At 53.7% G+C, this 14191-nt stretch overlaps 4 protein-coding genes across 4 annotated transcripts; 2 read left to right on the top strand and 2 right to left on the bottom strand.

Moving 5' to 3' along the window:
* Positions 1 to 848: 848 nt before the first annotated feature.
* Positions 849 to 1454, top strand: CTAM01_08111 (uncharacterized protein; the record flags this gene model as incomplete). Its single annotated transcript, XM_060524132.1, has 2 exons — positions 849 to 1302; positions 1411 to 1454. The coding sequence occupies 2 exons, from the start codon at positions 849 to 851 to the stop codon at positions 1452 to 1454; spliced, it is 498 nt and encodes a 165-aa protein (XP_060381298.1).
* A 261-nt stretch (positions 1455 to 1715) lies between these two features.
* CTAM01_08110 (reverse transcriptase) lies at positions 1716 to 6272 on the bottom strand (the record flags this gene model as incomplete). The annotated part of the gene is made up of 5 exons (XM_060524131.1): positions 1716 to 2018; positions 2101 to 2904; positions 2988 to 5978; positions 6029 to 6133; positions 6204 to 6272. The coding sequence occupies 5 exons, from the start codon at positions 6270 to 6272 to the stop codon at positions 1716 to 1718; spliced, it is 4272 nt and encodes a 1423-aa protein (XP_060381297.1).
* A 1376-nt stretch (positions 6273 to 7648) lies between these two features.
* CTAM01_08109 (uncharacterized protein) lies at positions 7649 to 10614 on the top strand (the record flags this gene model as incomplete). The annotated part of the gene is made up of 3 exons (XM_060524130.1): positions 7649 to 9183; positions 9236 to 10550; positions 10606 to 10614. 3 exons carry the CDS (start codon positions 7649 to 7651, stop codon positions 10612 to 10614), a joined length of 2859 nt encoding a protein of 952 aa, XP_060381296.1.
* Positions 10615 to 12480: 1866 nt separating this feature from the next.
* Positions 12481 to 13850, bottom strand: CTAM01_08108 (uncharacterized protein; the record flags this gene model as incomplete). The annotated part of the gene is made up of 2 exons (XM_060524129.1): positions 12481 to 13483; positions 13540 to 13850. 2 exons carry the CDS (start codon positions 13848 to 13850, stop codon positions 12481 to 12483), a joined length of 1314 nt encoding a protein of 437 aa, XP_060381295.1.
* Positions 13851 to 14191: the final 341 nt, after the last annotated feature.

Genomic DNA, 14191 nt, shown 5'->3' with positions numbered 1-14191 from the left:
AGCTAAGAGTAGAGGTGAGGTACCTTGGGTTGGGGGGGCACATGGAAACTCACCGCAATTTATAGCGCACTTCGCGCTACTTGTTATAGGTACCTTGGTGGACCGCAGGTGCCATGGGCACTCATTTCGGTCATTTTGCGCACCTTGCGGGCTCCCATCAGCGCCACTTCCTCTGAGTCACAGGCTGGAACCAACCTACCTAAGTAAGTACCTTGTTACACACTCCATCCACTCTTCCACCTCACTGCACATTCGCAATTGCTCGACACAATTTTTTTTTTTTTTTTTTTTAGAAAAACCTTTATTAGGAAGAAAAAACTAAAAAAAGACGGTCTGCTGTGGTGATAGCAGTGATTTCTGAGTACCTTGTTATCGAAGAAAGTTAATTCTTTCTGAGTCACAAGTACAAGAATACAGTTTTAATAAAACAGTGTAGTGCCCACCCAGCACTTGAATTGAGATGCTTTTTCAAGCTTGCCATGAGAGAAAGATGACTGTACTGCTGACTGCCTGCCATCGAGGTCCGCAAGTGGCTTACGCATTATTAGCGGGCATGTCTCTTCTGATCGTGCAGTGGGCGGGGGAGTTGACGGGAGGGAGGGCAAAAGCTGGTGTCAGACTTACCGCTGTGGCTTCAATCGCTGTGGCTTCAACCGTGATGGCTTCGCCCGTGATGGGCGAAAAGTCTGGTTATGAGTCCCTTGAAAGCCTCTCATCAAGAGCTATAAGAGCCTCCGAGTCTGTAAGTAGATTGTCAGTACTCCGATAGCTGTCTGGGGCTCAATGAGAAGACGTACATACTGAGTTGAAATGCTTGCCAAGATACCAACAACCAAACCAACCCCACGATGACGACCTTGACAAAAGACCTGAAGAAAAACGCCAGAATCCTCGCCGTCTATGTGAAAGAGATCGCGTCAGCAAAGTCAGAGAGTCGAGGTAGGCAGCGGAAACTCACCGTTGGGCACGATCCACGAAGCGTAGCAACGCGGCCGCAGAGCATCGCCAACATGTCCCACGCCAAGAAGGGCATCATCAGCACCAACGAGACGGACAGGGCCGTGTCTGTAGGTGGTAGAAGAGAAAACCAGTTAGTGCGCGTTCTCCTGGGACGTTGGATGTTCTGCCGCTGCACGACGGGGAGGGGAATTGCCTACCGATATGGCGCCTCGGCTTCCTCCTACAGCTCGAGGATAATCGCCTTAGACAGCATTGGAAGTCCATCAGAAAGCTCTCTCGAGTGCTCCGGCACATCCACCGCCATCTCCGCGATGGCAAGACTCCCGGCGCCCACGCACAAGAGTGGGTTGCCTACCTCCAGACACTGCCAGACACGGGAGATCAGAAACGGGCGGGAAGAGGGGCGAAGATGATGGTCACAAGAGAGAATTGTCACTTACGTAACACCAGCCTACCAACAAGCTGTCGAAACTGCGATTCTGGCGATCCCTTGACGAGGGAGAGGGTGGAATGGAGGAAAGGATGGGAGACTTGTCTCGAAATCTCAGCGTCAGCGTCGGTCTTCCAAGGTATTGTACGACAAAAATGACTTACGAAAAGGGTTGAGGTTGAACAGTGCGGAATTCGAGGGCAGGGTAGCGTCTACATGTACTGCGGCAATCCTCTAGTAATGCAAAACGATGGAGTTAAACAGTGTGTGTGTGTGTGTGTGTATGTGTGTGTGTGTGTGAAGAAGAGCAAACGAGACCGGGGTCTCAGAAGTCCCCCTGATGAGCATGCACCATATCCTTGAAAGATGCAAAGTCTGCATGGTTCGAAGTCCATGTGAACTGTTGGATGCCGAAATGGTTGATGGCCCAGCGGGACGCTTGGGCGGCGCCCTCAGTAAGCAGACCCTCCAGGGTACACATGCCATTGCGGGTTCGCTTGCCGCCCCTGAGGTCCTTGAGAGGGAGTTGCGATCTTTGCTCTTGAAGGTCTGGGCATGCGTAGAACAAGTGGCCGACGGTTTGTTCACCTGTGCGACAGGGACACATCTTGGTCACGACGTCGGGGCACTGCGAAACGTGTCAAACCAAATGGCAATCAGGTTGTGTTTTTTTTTCTGCTGAATGCAGACAGAGTTCGGGAACATCGTACCTTTCTCCAAGATAAGTATGAATTGAGTCCAATGTGCCCGGTGCGGCACTGGATCAAGATGCTGCTCTGGGCATGGGTGAGGTCCTTGTGGATCTTGAGACTCTCCTTGCCCCATTTCCCCTTGACCGCGACCGGAGTGCGATTGAAGTCTGAGCGAGATTTTGACATCTGGCGTTGCTCGCAATAGTCTCGCCAGAGCTCTGCACAAAATAGGTTGGATTGACGCTGGACATATTTCCCAATGGCGATTTTCCGGTGCATGATGTCAAGTCTACTCCACTCGGGGCGCTTGAGGTTCCTGGTCCTTGTCGTATGATCATATTCGGTCCCTACTTCGCTGGCCACGGCTCTGGCATAGTAGTATGCGACTCTGTAAGGTTGTTTGTCAAACTTGTCAGACCTGTGTCTGGAATAGAAGCGGTTATGCAAGCTCTCCATCAAGCCCGGGTCGTCTCCATCGAGTGCACGGGCACGTTGACACGTCGCGAGTCTTAGGAGATGAACCGTGATGGGCTCAATATTCAACTCCTTCTGGAGAACAGCGCCAGGTGTTGAACCGAAGGCCCCAGCTAGCATCCGAAGACATTGTGCCTGCAGTGAATGAAGCCGGTCGACGAGAGCTTGCGTGAGATGATACTTCATCATGTGGTTGTCGCTAAAGAGGAACCATGCCGCACAGCCATAGGAGATGATCGACCTGACACTAGTGAGATATATCTTCCTCATCTGATGAAATCCTGGTCCCCACGTTGACTGGTGCAGGCCGCGCAGCGAGTTCATCTTCGTCTCAACCTTGCGCTCAATCTGGTGGTGCCATGCGTTAGCTGGCTGCCTCTGTGTGATGGTTCGTTGTGGCAATTGAGTGAGTGGCATGGTGAGAAACTTACGCTATCAATATGATCGGCCCACGTCAGTTTGTGATCCACCTGAATACCCAGTATTCGAAGACCGCCAAGTTCCTCCTCCTCCTCATCATCATCGTCGTCGTTTCTAAGCGCTGGGTCTTGTCGCTTCGCTGGGTCCTGTCGCTTCTTCCTCAGAACCGCCCTCTTCTTTCTCTTTGTCAACCTTTCCTTGACCAGGCTGTTCTTGGCCAAGTTGGGAATGTTGGGAACCCCCTCGTACGGCTCACCTCGATCACCAGGCTTTCGAAAGTGCATGACACTGTACTTGGCTGGAGAAAAGTTGATACCGCGCGGTGCGGCCCACTCCAGAACTCGCTGATGCCACTTCTCGATGAGCTCGCAATTTCTCGCATAGTCCTTTGAAGTAACAACGATGTAGGTATCATCGACGTATGAAAGTGCAAAGACACGGTCTTCCTTGGGGTTTTCCTCGTCAAACATCTCGATGATCCGCGCAGCAAAGAAGGTAAAGAGAATAGGCGATAGTGGGCTTCCCTGAGGAATACCAATGTCAACGTAAAACTCCATCGAAATATAGCCCGGCATTCGGAGCCTGGTTTTTCGATCGGAGAAGAACGATGTGATCAGAGCCAACAACCACTCGGGAATCCCCATGGCGCGCATGATGATGATCAATTCTTCACAACTGACATGGTCGTAGGCTCCTGTAATATCAAGCCCTAAGAGAGTCGTCTTCAACGCAGCAAGCCACCCGTCCATCACCGCATTGGCAATGAACTCAACGGCCTTGGAAGTGCCTTTGCCGACGAATCCATACTGGTGGGGTGGAACCAGTCCGAGACGGACTGCTATTTGCCGAAGAAGGTCTGCAATGAGCCGCTCAAAGACCTTGCCGATAGTGGAGAGCAGCGCCACGGGGCGCCAGCTCTTTGGTGTGGCATAGTCAGACTTGCCCTCTTTTGCAAGCACGACTGTGATGGAAGCCTTGAAGCAGTCGGGGTAATGACCCAACCGCACGCAGGCATTGAAGAGGTGCGTGAGGTAGGGCAACAGGGAGGTGCTCGCGTACTTGAGAGCATCGCTCGTGACTTCGTCAGGGCCTGGACTCTTGCCGGTCTTGAGGCGTTTGATGACATTGGCGACATGATTCTCCATAATGAGTGGAGGCTTGTCATGTCCCATTATCTTGATAAGCCTCTCGATGTCCTTGCGTTTGGCCTCGGCCTTCTTTTGGGCGGCGTGCCTAGCCCTGACTTCAGCTCTGGCTTTTCTCTGACCTTCAGTCTTGGCTCTCTCCCTGGACAAGGCAGCAGCCCAATGGGCTGGGTCGACCCCAGGCGGAGGTGCAAAAGAGGTTGAGTCTGATGCAGGGGAAGAAGTACCTTGCGACTCTGCTGGTGTGGCGGGAACGCTTTCGGAAACGCTTTCGGGAAGGGATGGTGTGGTGGGCGTGTTGCAGCATACAGGCGTCGAATCAGGGCCCCCAGCAGGACTTGCTGGAGCGGCCGGAATCTGGCACCCAGTGTGCAGCAGATTCGACGTCCCACCCTGCGGGACCTCGTCAGGGGGACAATCGCGCGTTTTCTCCCATATCGAATCCCGGAAAACCTTGGCATTCTCCTCTGAGCTACCGCAAATGGTGGTCTGATTGTTTACGGTAGATTTGAACATGGGCATATGCGGTGGTCGCTGGATCTTGCTACGACGTTGCGCCCACCTCACCAGCGACCATAGCCCTGGGTCCTGGAAAGACTGAATGGCAGCTCTGCACCGCCAATGCTTCCTGCCTTCGAGTCTCATCAGACGATTGCTTTTGCTGTGGAGGGCTTCAAGAACTTGTAGCTGTTTCTGGTATGGTCGCTTTCCAAATGTCATCCGGCGCAATTTGCTCATGGCAATTCTCTCTTGTGCAAGATGGTCTCGTATAGCGGGTGTAAGCGGTAGTTGTTTCCGAGGCGTGTTTGGGTTCCGCACTTGACTCTCGACGCAAGTTTCGGTTGCAAGCTGAACAGCGTTGATAATATCCGAGGCGAAAAGATTGATGCGCGATGGGGAAGACAGGTCCGGCAAGGATTTGTCAGAGTCTCGCAGAAGACGCAGTGTAGCGCCCACCTTCTTCCTGAATTTCGCTTTGTCCACACTGTTCATGCGATCAAATTTCCACTTCCTACTACCGTCCTGACTAACTCGAGCGTCCAGAGTGGTGTAGATGACACAATGGTCCTCGTGGAACCCACGAGCATCCTCAACTCGGACCTTTGGATTTCGACGACGGAGTTCCTTTCCAGCCCAGACCAAGTCAATGGTTGATTGTTTAGAACCACTCCGATATGTAGGGATCTTGCAGACGAGGCAACGCATCCCTGCTTTCTTTGCCGCTGAGTTGAGAGTTCTGCCATGTGTATTCCCTTTTGGCCTTTTCCCCTTGGGGTCAGGAAGAGACCAGTCCTTATGATGGGCGTTGAAGTCGCCAAGGATGAAACAATTGTCGAGGTTCCGACATGCGGCAAAAAAGTTCTTCATGATGAAGGACTTGCCCGGCCTGCGGTTGTAGACGTTGTAGATCTTGATTTCGCTGTCGTTATCAAGACGGAGCACCAACATGGCGATGTATCCCTCGCCGTGCGGCACATCCCACTCAACCCTCCAAGAGTTCAAGTTGATCGATTTGTGGACGTAAAATGCCACGCGCCGGACGCCTTGTTTCTGCTTCCCCTTTTTGTCGAGGGATGGCTTGTCTTCGTGGTCGATGATGCCCCAGTCGCTTCGATATTCGTAATGGTAATCTGATAGCTGGAACACCTCGACTGGAGGGTCTTGTATGGCAAGGATGGCGGGGACTCGATCCAAAGTGGATCCGTGATCCGCCAGAAAACGGACACGCTGAGATTCTCTGCGTACGTTGGCCTGCAGTATGTCGAGGTGTTCCAGGGTGTAGTGATGGGCTTCCGTGCTGGTGGAAAGAGAGCCAAACGTGTGGCGAAGCCCCGGTATGGTGGCAACCGCGGCGGCCTGGGGGTTTGGTCAGACTTGTTGCAAGCAAGGTACGTCGTTCAACTTACCGGACTGGAAGGTATCTGGACATGTTGCCCTTCCGCGGAGGGACTCGATGCTGAGGGTGGAGTGGGTATTTGTGGCTGGCTGTGCTCGAGGCAAGGAGACTTGCACTACATTTGCAAGGATGGTCAGCCTGTCATGTGACTTTTTGGAGCCAGAAACCTGAAGAGAGAGACTCACAGCATCTGTATTCGTCGTCAAGGTCCGAAGACGACGGGCCGTGCGGCCTTGTGAGCGAATGGCAACCATGCTCTCGCCGCGATCTCGTGCGACAAAACTGTCGTCTACACATACGGGCTGATGACTGCGTTAGTCTGACCAATGCACACAATGAGGGTCTTCACGTGCACAAATACCAAGTTTGTAACACGGGAATATTCATTTGCGGAAGAAGAGCAGCCTCATGTTGGCGACTGTCTGGCCGATGCTTCGAATGCAACGAAGAAAGATTTGACGGACGGCGTGGCGCCTTTCGACCACCAGAGATTTCTCAGACAGCTGTGGTAGGACGAAAAGATGAAGGAAGACAAAATGCAATCTTGAGATGAACGGAAAGAGGCGATGGTTGTGTCATCGAAGGCTCGAGACAGGAGCATGGCCGACATATATGGCTGACTCCTGTTCGAGCTGATTGTGACAACGGGGTCCATTGGAAGACGCTCAGTCCGAATAGGAAGATGGAGGAATTCAAATCAGAGGCAGAATTACCGAGTTTGTTCCTCTATCCGAGGAGTTTCAAGTAGATACGTACCTAATCAAGGGGACGGAAGCTTCGGTTTGCTCGCTTTTCCCGGTATCCGTAGCTAAGGTAGGCACGGTACCTACACAGTATGTATGTGGCAATCACTGTTGATGGTGGCAACTGCTCATGTTCAAACTTTTGCAGCTACGCCGTAATTACCCCAAGAAAAGCAAGCACTGCCGCTTGCCATATCTCTCGTCGCTTTGGCAATTTCGCGTGACGCGACCATGTCCCTGCCGGCCCATGCAGGTGACAGGCCGGTGGAGTGCGAACCTGATAAGGTGGGTTCTCAAGATCTCCAAAGTTAGGTCGAGAGTACCTTAGGTCTAAACCCCAAACCTACCTAATGTGAGGTAGAGTCCTAGACCCATGAGAGACCCACTGCCACCCAACTGCCACCGAACCCCCATGTAAGGTACCGATCTTATCAGTACCTCACTGATAGGAAACGGGCAGTTTGTCCACTTCCATCAGGAGTAAGGTACCTATCTTAGGTACCGTGGAAAAGACACGGTGCTAAGGTAGTACGTACCTTCCATTGTTCATCGTGGTGTCGTGTCCGAATCAGTGACCATTTGCCCACACTACTCTCGCCACCTGCGTTCCTTTTTTTGGATTGGCTGTTTATTCATTTTCATTTGGCATTTTTTTCTTTTCTTTTTTGGAGCCCAAGGTACTCTGGTGGTCGTGCACTTCTGATGAGTTGGCTGATTCGTTTCACCAGATCTTACCTTCAAGTCGAATAAAAGAGGTTCCCACCTACGGTAGCAGGTACTCTGGCATCGAAAACATCAATTCACCTCACCACACGGACAACACATTCTTCAGCTACTCATACTTCCAATCAGTCTCTCATTCTACTCTCACTGCTTTATCTGCCACCATGAACTATCCCCCGTACGGACACAATCCCAATTCCTATGGATACAATGGGGACGTGTTCGCCAACCCTCCCGGTCAGAATGGCCCTCAACATAGCGGAATGCTGGGCCAGCGTCAACATGTCTCTCATCCGCAACCTCTTCATTCCCACAATCAATTTCATAGGGGCTCTCCTGGTCAGCTGTCTAGCCGTGGCGCTACCTTCGGAATCGAGCCTTCTATGAATATTGTGCCCGACATTCTGCGGGTTCCGTCCATGCAGCAAAAGTGCACCAACAACTACCCTCAATCGCCCAATCACTTCCCTACTGGCTTCATTGCATCCAGCAGCACAACCTTGGCCCCCTACTCTCGCGGCCCTCCCCATAAGCAGGATCTTGCCGATCAGAACGCTACCATGCACTGGAATGATTCCAGCCTCGCGACTGGCACTTCCTATGGCGGTCCTATTAGCCCAGCTCCTCCCCATGTCTCCAGAGCCTCTTACCAGAGCCCTACTCTCATTCAAGAGCCTCCAACTCCACACAATACAGCAGAAGATGCAACCATGGGGCTAGCGTCCGATGCCACAACAACCTTTACCCCCACGACAGTCATGCCATTGGAGACCCAGCCGGGCCATTCCAGTAGCCACACCAGCTCATCCAACAGAACCGCGCGTGTTGTGTCTCCGGTTCAACAGGCCGCTGCCAATGCACCGTCGGTCGGAAGCAGTTCCGCGACCAAAGCTACTATCAGTGATGGTCGGGCACCGGCTCCTGGCTACACCCCTGACCGGGCTCAGGTTCCGGATCAGAATCAGGCTCAAGACCAGGCTCAGGCTCAAGGCGAGAGCCAGGCTCGGAATCGGAGTGCGAAGAACAGCAAGTCAAACCGCAATACCGGCGCTAGGGCTGTCAGAAGACCCCAGTCCGACGTGGACCGATTGACACGTTTGATCGAATATCAGTTTGAACAAGGCTTCAAACGTCTGGGGCTATGTGCTGAGCCACGTGAAAGCGAGAGGAAGGACAACAGCCCAGCAAGAACACAACGAACCGCCAAATCTGTCAAGGTCAAGATCGAGCCACCCAATGCCCTTGCTGCCTTTGACCAACACCGGAGCGCCATCCTCGGCCAACTATCCACGCATGACTCGGTGTACTCACGAGTCGATAAAATCGAGCGGGGAAAAGAAAAGGAAGTCATGTGGATTACCTTTAAGAACCTCTCGGATGCTCAGGCCTTTAAGCCAAACGCTGCACATCTAACAGCCGCGACGAATGTGACTGTCACCAATTTCGTCCTCTACCCCGAGTTCTATTGGGTTAGGGCCACATTGCACGGCAAGAAGATTACACGTGAGATGATCCAGGAAGATTCGGGTTTGCGTTGGTTCGAGGATTTTGGTATCTACCATACGATGTTCAAACCAGCGGTCAACGGAAACGCGGTCTGGCTTCGTTTCACTGATTCGACCATGGCGTGGAAACTAATCGAAACTGCCGAACAACAAGGAGACGACCTTCGCATCGACTTCTGCTCAGCCAAGATCGAGTAGGTCACCTCTTCAACTTCCCTGCTGAAATTTAGCTAATACGTACCCCAGGGCTGTTGATGTACGCTTGAAACCCTTTTACTGTTACAAGTGTTACGAGCCGGGTCACATGGAGAATAAGTGCAACCAACTGCACTCTACTTGTGGGAAATGCGCTGGTCAGCACAAGACATCCGAGTGCGCCCCAGGGACCAAGTTCCGATGTCCCAATTGCGGAGATGAACACCCTGCCTGGTCCCCGCAATGTCAAGATTCTGAGCGAATGAAGATGCTGGCACGTTGTGCTACCTTTGGCATAGATGAGCCGTTCTGGGCACGGGATATGCGCCAGGCACAAAGGCTATCTGAGATGGACACGTCACAGCACTATTCGCCATCAGCATTTTCAGATTCCATGACACCCAGGACTCCTTCCGATCACCACACTGGAGACGACCATGAAGCTCACGCCAGACATCCGCACCCCACGCTCAGCCGTCGTGAGATGCGGATGCCAGAGTCACCCACACGCAATGGCAGGACACAACGCGGTGAAGGCAGTTTGCAGACGCCTACCTCCATCGCCCAGAATCCTGCCGAAAGGCCTCCCGAGTTCGGAGGTTCGTCCAGCAACCAGGGCCAAGGTTCGCTCCCAAAGGCCAGTCAGTACGTGGCCCCGGCCCCGAAACCGACACTAACATCATCAAGAGCGACGCATGCTCGAACCGTCGCAACTCCATCCGTACCTCCCAGGAAAGGAAGGAACGCCTTGGTGTCGTCAGCCACCGCGTCGAGTCCGGTTGAGGCAAGCAACAGTGGTGGCCCTCGTCCCAAGGCCCACCCGAACGGGAGGTCTGCTCGGGGTGCTTCCAGCTCGACCTCCAAGACCACAGAAGCAGACGCGGCTACCGGAACGCAAGACAATTCGTCGCGCAACCAGAAAGCGCCAAAGAGGGCCATCAGCCCCAGCGTCAAGACCCCTCAGCGAGCGAAGCCGCGTCAATGCCGACGGGATATAGGAAAGCACGTCGCCTCGCCAACTCTCCGGCGGACCCAGTGGCATGCTAACAAGTCCGACGGGTGGTCCTCGTCTGGCATGAGCGAGATTGCCGCAGGCAAGCGTCCGGCTGAGCCTTACACACTGCCTGTATCGCCCAACAAGTCAACGGACCAGAGTGTAGCTTCCGAATCGTCAGGCAGTGGCACAGCGACAGCGTCCGAGACAGGGACGGCGTCGTCCTCTGAGGCAAGCTCTTCAGTGAGACCTGTCAACCCTCCAGTTGCCGATCGTCCAGTCGCTCCACCCCCCCAGCAGAACAAAGGTCGCGGTGCCCAGGCCCCCGCGGACAAGAGTCAGGTTACATCGGCGCCATCGCAAGAAAGGGAGGTATGTGTGTATCAAATTTCGTCTTCCAGAACGAATCGTAACCATTACAACGTAGACCCTTTGAGCTGGCTTGAACTTAAGAAAGGGCGCCGACCTCGTGCCAGCAAGATGCTATTTCATGGTTCACTCCGGAAGTTCCACGGCCAGCCTATCCGGAAGAGGAAGTAGCATCTGGATGTATTTCCTTTCCAAGCACCAGGACATTGGGAGTATGAGATTGATCTGGGGTGGGTTTGCTCTTTTTCTTTTTCTTCCTTGTTTGAGGGGGGGGGGGAGGGGGGGAGGAGAGGCTGTGTGTAGGGATTAGTTTGCGACTTAATGGAAGGTCCATGAAAGCGATGTAGACAGGACAGTGTGCGGGCCGTTGTACTTTTTCTCAGGTAGTCACAGAGTAAACGTAATTTCCTTGCCAGAGCCAAGAACCACTATGTGGCCGGCCGCTGTGATAGGTGCGCCAGCTTTCTACCCAATAGGCTGGAATCTTGTACTTTTGACTCACAAAGAACTTACCTTCTGCGATGACAAGGTACAGTGGACACGGGGTTGAAAGCCCCTGATTTCGCCTGTCGGGCCTGCTGGGCCTGCCTCAGGCCGAAGATATGTGCAAACATGTTGGACCCATGGCAGTCGCGGGCGAGGGGAGGCCCCCTGCCGAAGGAGCTGCACAGGGCTCAAGCAGCATGAGTTGCTGCCAGACGAGTTGAGAGGCTTATGTCAGCAATGTCGTTGAATTTTAGGGTTGGATCTGTCACACACTAATGCGCACTAGTCGTACCGGCCCCGCGGGACGCATGGCCCGGTCCTTCCATCCCACGAACCATAATGCGTACCTACCTTCCTTGATCCACAATCGATCGGGGCCCCAGCCGCCTCCGCGCGATCATGTATACAGTGCTTTCTGAACTCGATTCGCACATGCCAGATACGTTCCATGTGCGGCCGCGGAAGAATTCGCACCTGAAAGCCTCTCCATGTTCCAACCACCACAGCTCGAAAAAGCTGTGACAAACAACCTGGTCGCGTATTTTGTTCAACAATGGACCCTAAATCCAAATTTTACCTTGCCGATGCCATTTACAAGAATAGGATAACTGAGGTCCACCGCCAATTGTTTGCGCCCATCAAGTCGGAAAATATCACCCCACCAGTCGGAAAAGTAAAACAAGTGTAAATAATCTTGGAGGTGCACCGAAACATACCCAAGGTAGATGCTGCGGCCTAGATGATTAACTACATTACTCAGGAATGGTGGCCCCTGTACCTCGCATGTTAACGAATGTGTGATATCTCGCAAACTGCTCAGAATGCTCATCAGCCGGTGGGGGAAGTGGTCGGGAAGCCTCAGTGATTAATATAATAGCCTATCGTTCCGCGGCCATGACAACCTCAGCTGAAGAGCGGAAGGTTCGAGCTAGTCTCTGCCTTTTGTTTTTTGACTTTAGCTGCTCTGCCTCACTTTATTGCCTCTCATCGAGACTGCGCCCACCTCTGCGACCTATATATCCGGTTAGCATTGTTCATTGCAACATGTGTCGTGAAATGGCATTTTTGCTCCCTCGGGTGCTAGCAGTAGTATTGCATGTGTTTTGACGTGCAACCTGAAGACAAATCATGTCGAGACTCAAACCGTGCTTGAACATCAGGCTTGAGGGACTGAAGAGTGCGACAAACTGGTGCAAGCAAGGATGCGGAATATATATATTTCGTCTTTTAAATACACAGACTACGTTCATAGCCCGCAATGTAGATACACAGAATAAGAATACAACGTCGATGCAATGCGGCCAAGCCACGTCAACCACGGCACCCAGCCCACATTCAACCACTACACGCCATCATCCCACCTCACTCTCGCAACGCCTCGCAACAAAGCCTTCAAAATGCAATCACCCAGGCGGAAGCATACGTCCAAGCAAAGCGCACGCTCCGCTTACAAGCACTGCGAGTACCACTCATTCGTCTTGGTGCAAGTCAATCCGGAAGCACAGGCAGTGGGCCCGGAGTATCCAGCCCCACCGCACTGGCTCCACTTCGCCGCCGCCTCGGACCCGGACTCCTCCGAAGCAGCCGCGCTAGGCTCGGCAGCAGTCTCGGCGCACGTCGCGACAGGAACATCGGCAGCGGAAGACGAAGACGCAGGCGTCGGGGTAGGGGTAGGGGTAGGCGTGGGAGTCGGCGTGGGGACGGGTGTCTCGGCGACCTCCTCCTCCTCCTTGACAATCGGCGCAGCAGAAGCCGAAGCAGACGCAGTAGCGGAGGGCGTGGCAGAAGTCGAAGCAGCACCAGAAGCGACAGCCCCGGATCCAGAGCCCGTCTTGGCCCATCCGCGCTTCTGCGAGAGCTCGTACCACCAGTTACGGTACATCCACCCATCGAAATCCGTAACCTCCATAGCGGACCCGGCAAGCATGATGAACTTGCTCTGTCCCGTCGGCTCCCAGTCGTAGAAATCATCCAGTCCAAAAGTATGTCCCATCTCGTGCAGCAGGATATGAATGCTCTCCGAGTCGAGGTTGTTCAGCATATACTCCCTGCCCACCTGCTGACCCCAAGAATACCCGAACCCGCCCTCCAAACCGTCCGTAAGCTGGAGCGAGCTGTCAAAGTGGCGCGCCGCACCGCCCTTGCACCCGCTGTAGTCGCCGTCGAGGTGCGCTTCACGCTCGCAGGCCGGGTCGCACGCGGGTATGCCCTGCGGGTCCGCGAAGGAGGTGTAGACGTCCAAGCCGTCGGTCGAGCCCTCGATCAGCGCCGTGTTGTTGGTGGCGTAGCCGACGATGTTGACGTCGATGTTGGCGTAGGGGAAGCCGTCGAAGCCGTAGAGCCACTTGAACCACTTTTGGTACTGGGCCGCGTAGGTCGAGGCGAGCTTGGTGCGCTGAGCGGCCGTGATGGGGGAGTTGGAGTCCCAGCGGACGCAGACGTTGATGGAGCTGCGGGTGTTAGTCTTCTTGTTTGCATCGGATGTGAAGGCGAAAGAGGTACTCACCCGTTGTTGGCCATGATCTGGTCCCAACCCCAGTTCTTGTTGCCCTCGATGGCGCCGTCGTATGTCTTCTCGTAGTGCGCCCACACCTCCTTCAACGCGCCCGAGAGCTCAGAGGGAGGGTTCCAGCCCGTCTGGCGCTTCGTGGGGCGGTTACGCGCGCGGACCTGCGGGGCCGAGGCGGCGGGGGAGGTGCCCTCTAGCATCTTCCAGACGGAGCCGTCGAGGTCGGACTTGGCAGAGGTGGAGGTCAGAGCCAGGGCCGAGGTGGCGGCGAAAGCGACCGCCGCGGCGGTGGATGCGATGGATGGCATCTTGGAGGTTTGCTGTTGATTGTATTGGGGAGCAATAGGAGGTAAAGTTGAGTGTTTGAGTGGGACGGAGTTGATGTGACAAAGGAACGATGAGTTTTGGTTTAGAGAGAGTGTATGACTTGAAAGAGCGTCAAAAACGAATGTGAGGTCAAAGCTTGAGTGGAAATATCAGAACATGAACCAGCCAAGTCCTGCAATACACACACAGCGAAAGAACGAGGTTGAGAAAGAATGAAGGTGATGACAAGAGAGAGAGCAAGTCAGCAACGAAGGAAACATGGACGACCATTGGATATATGTACCATACTCGGAGCATCCTTCCCAATCTTAGTGCGCGGGAT

This window comes from Colletotrichum tamarilloi (genome assembly GCF_030869305.1).
Source record: "Colletotrichum tamarilloi strain Tom-12 chromosome Unknown Scaffold_27.1, whole genome shotgun sequence".
Classification (NCBI taxonomy): Eukaryota; Fungi; Ascomycota; class Sordariomycetes; order Glomerellales; family Glomerellaceae; genus Colletotrichum; species Colletotrichum tamarilloi.
This window is presented reverse-complemented; position numbering and strand designations above follow the sequence as displayed.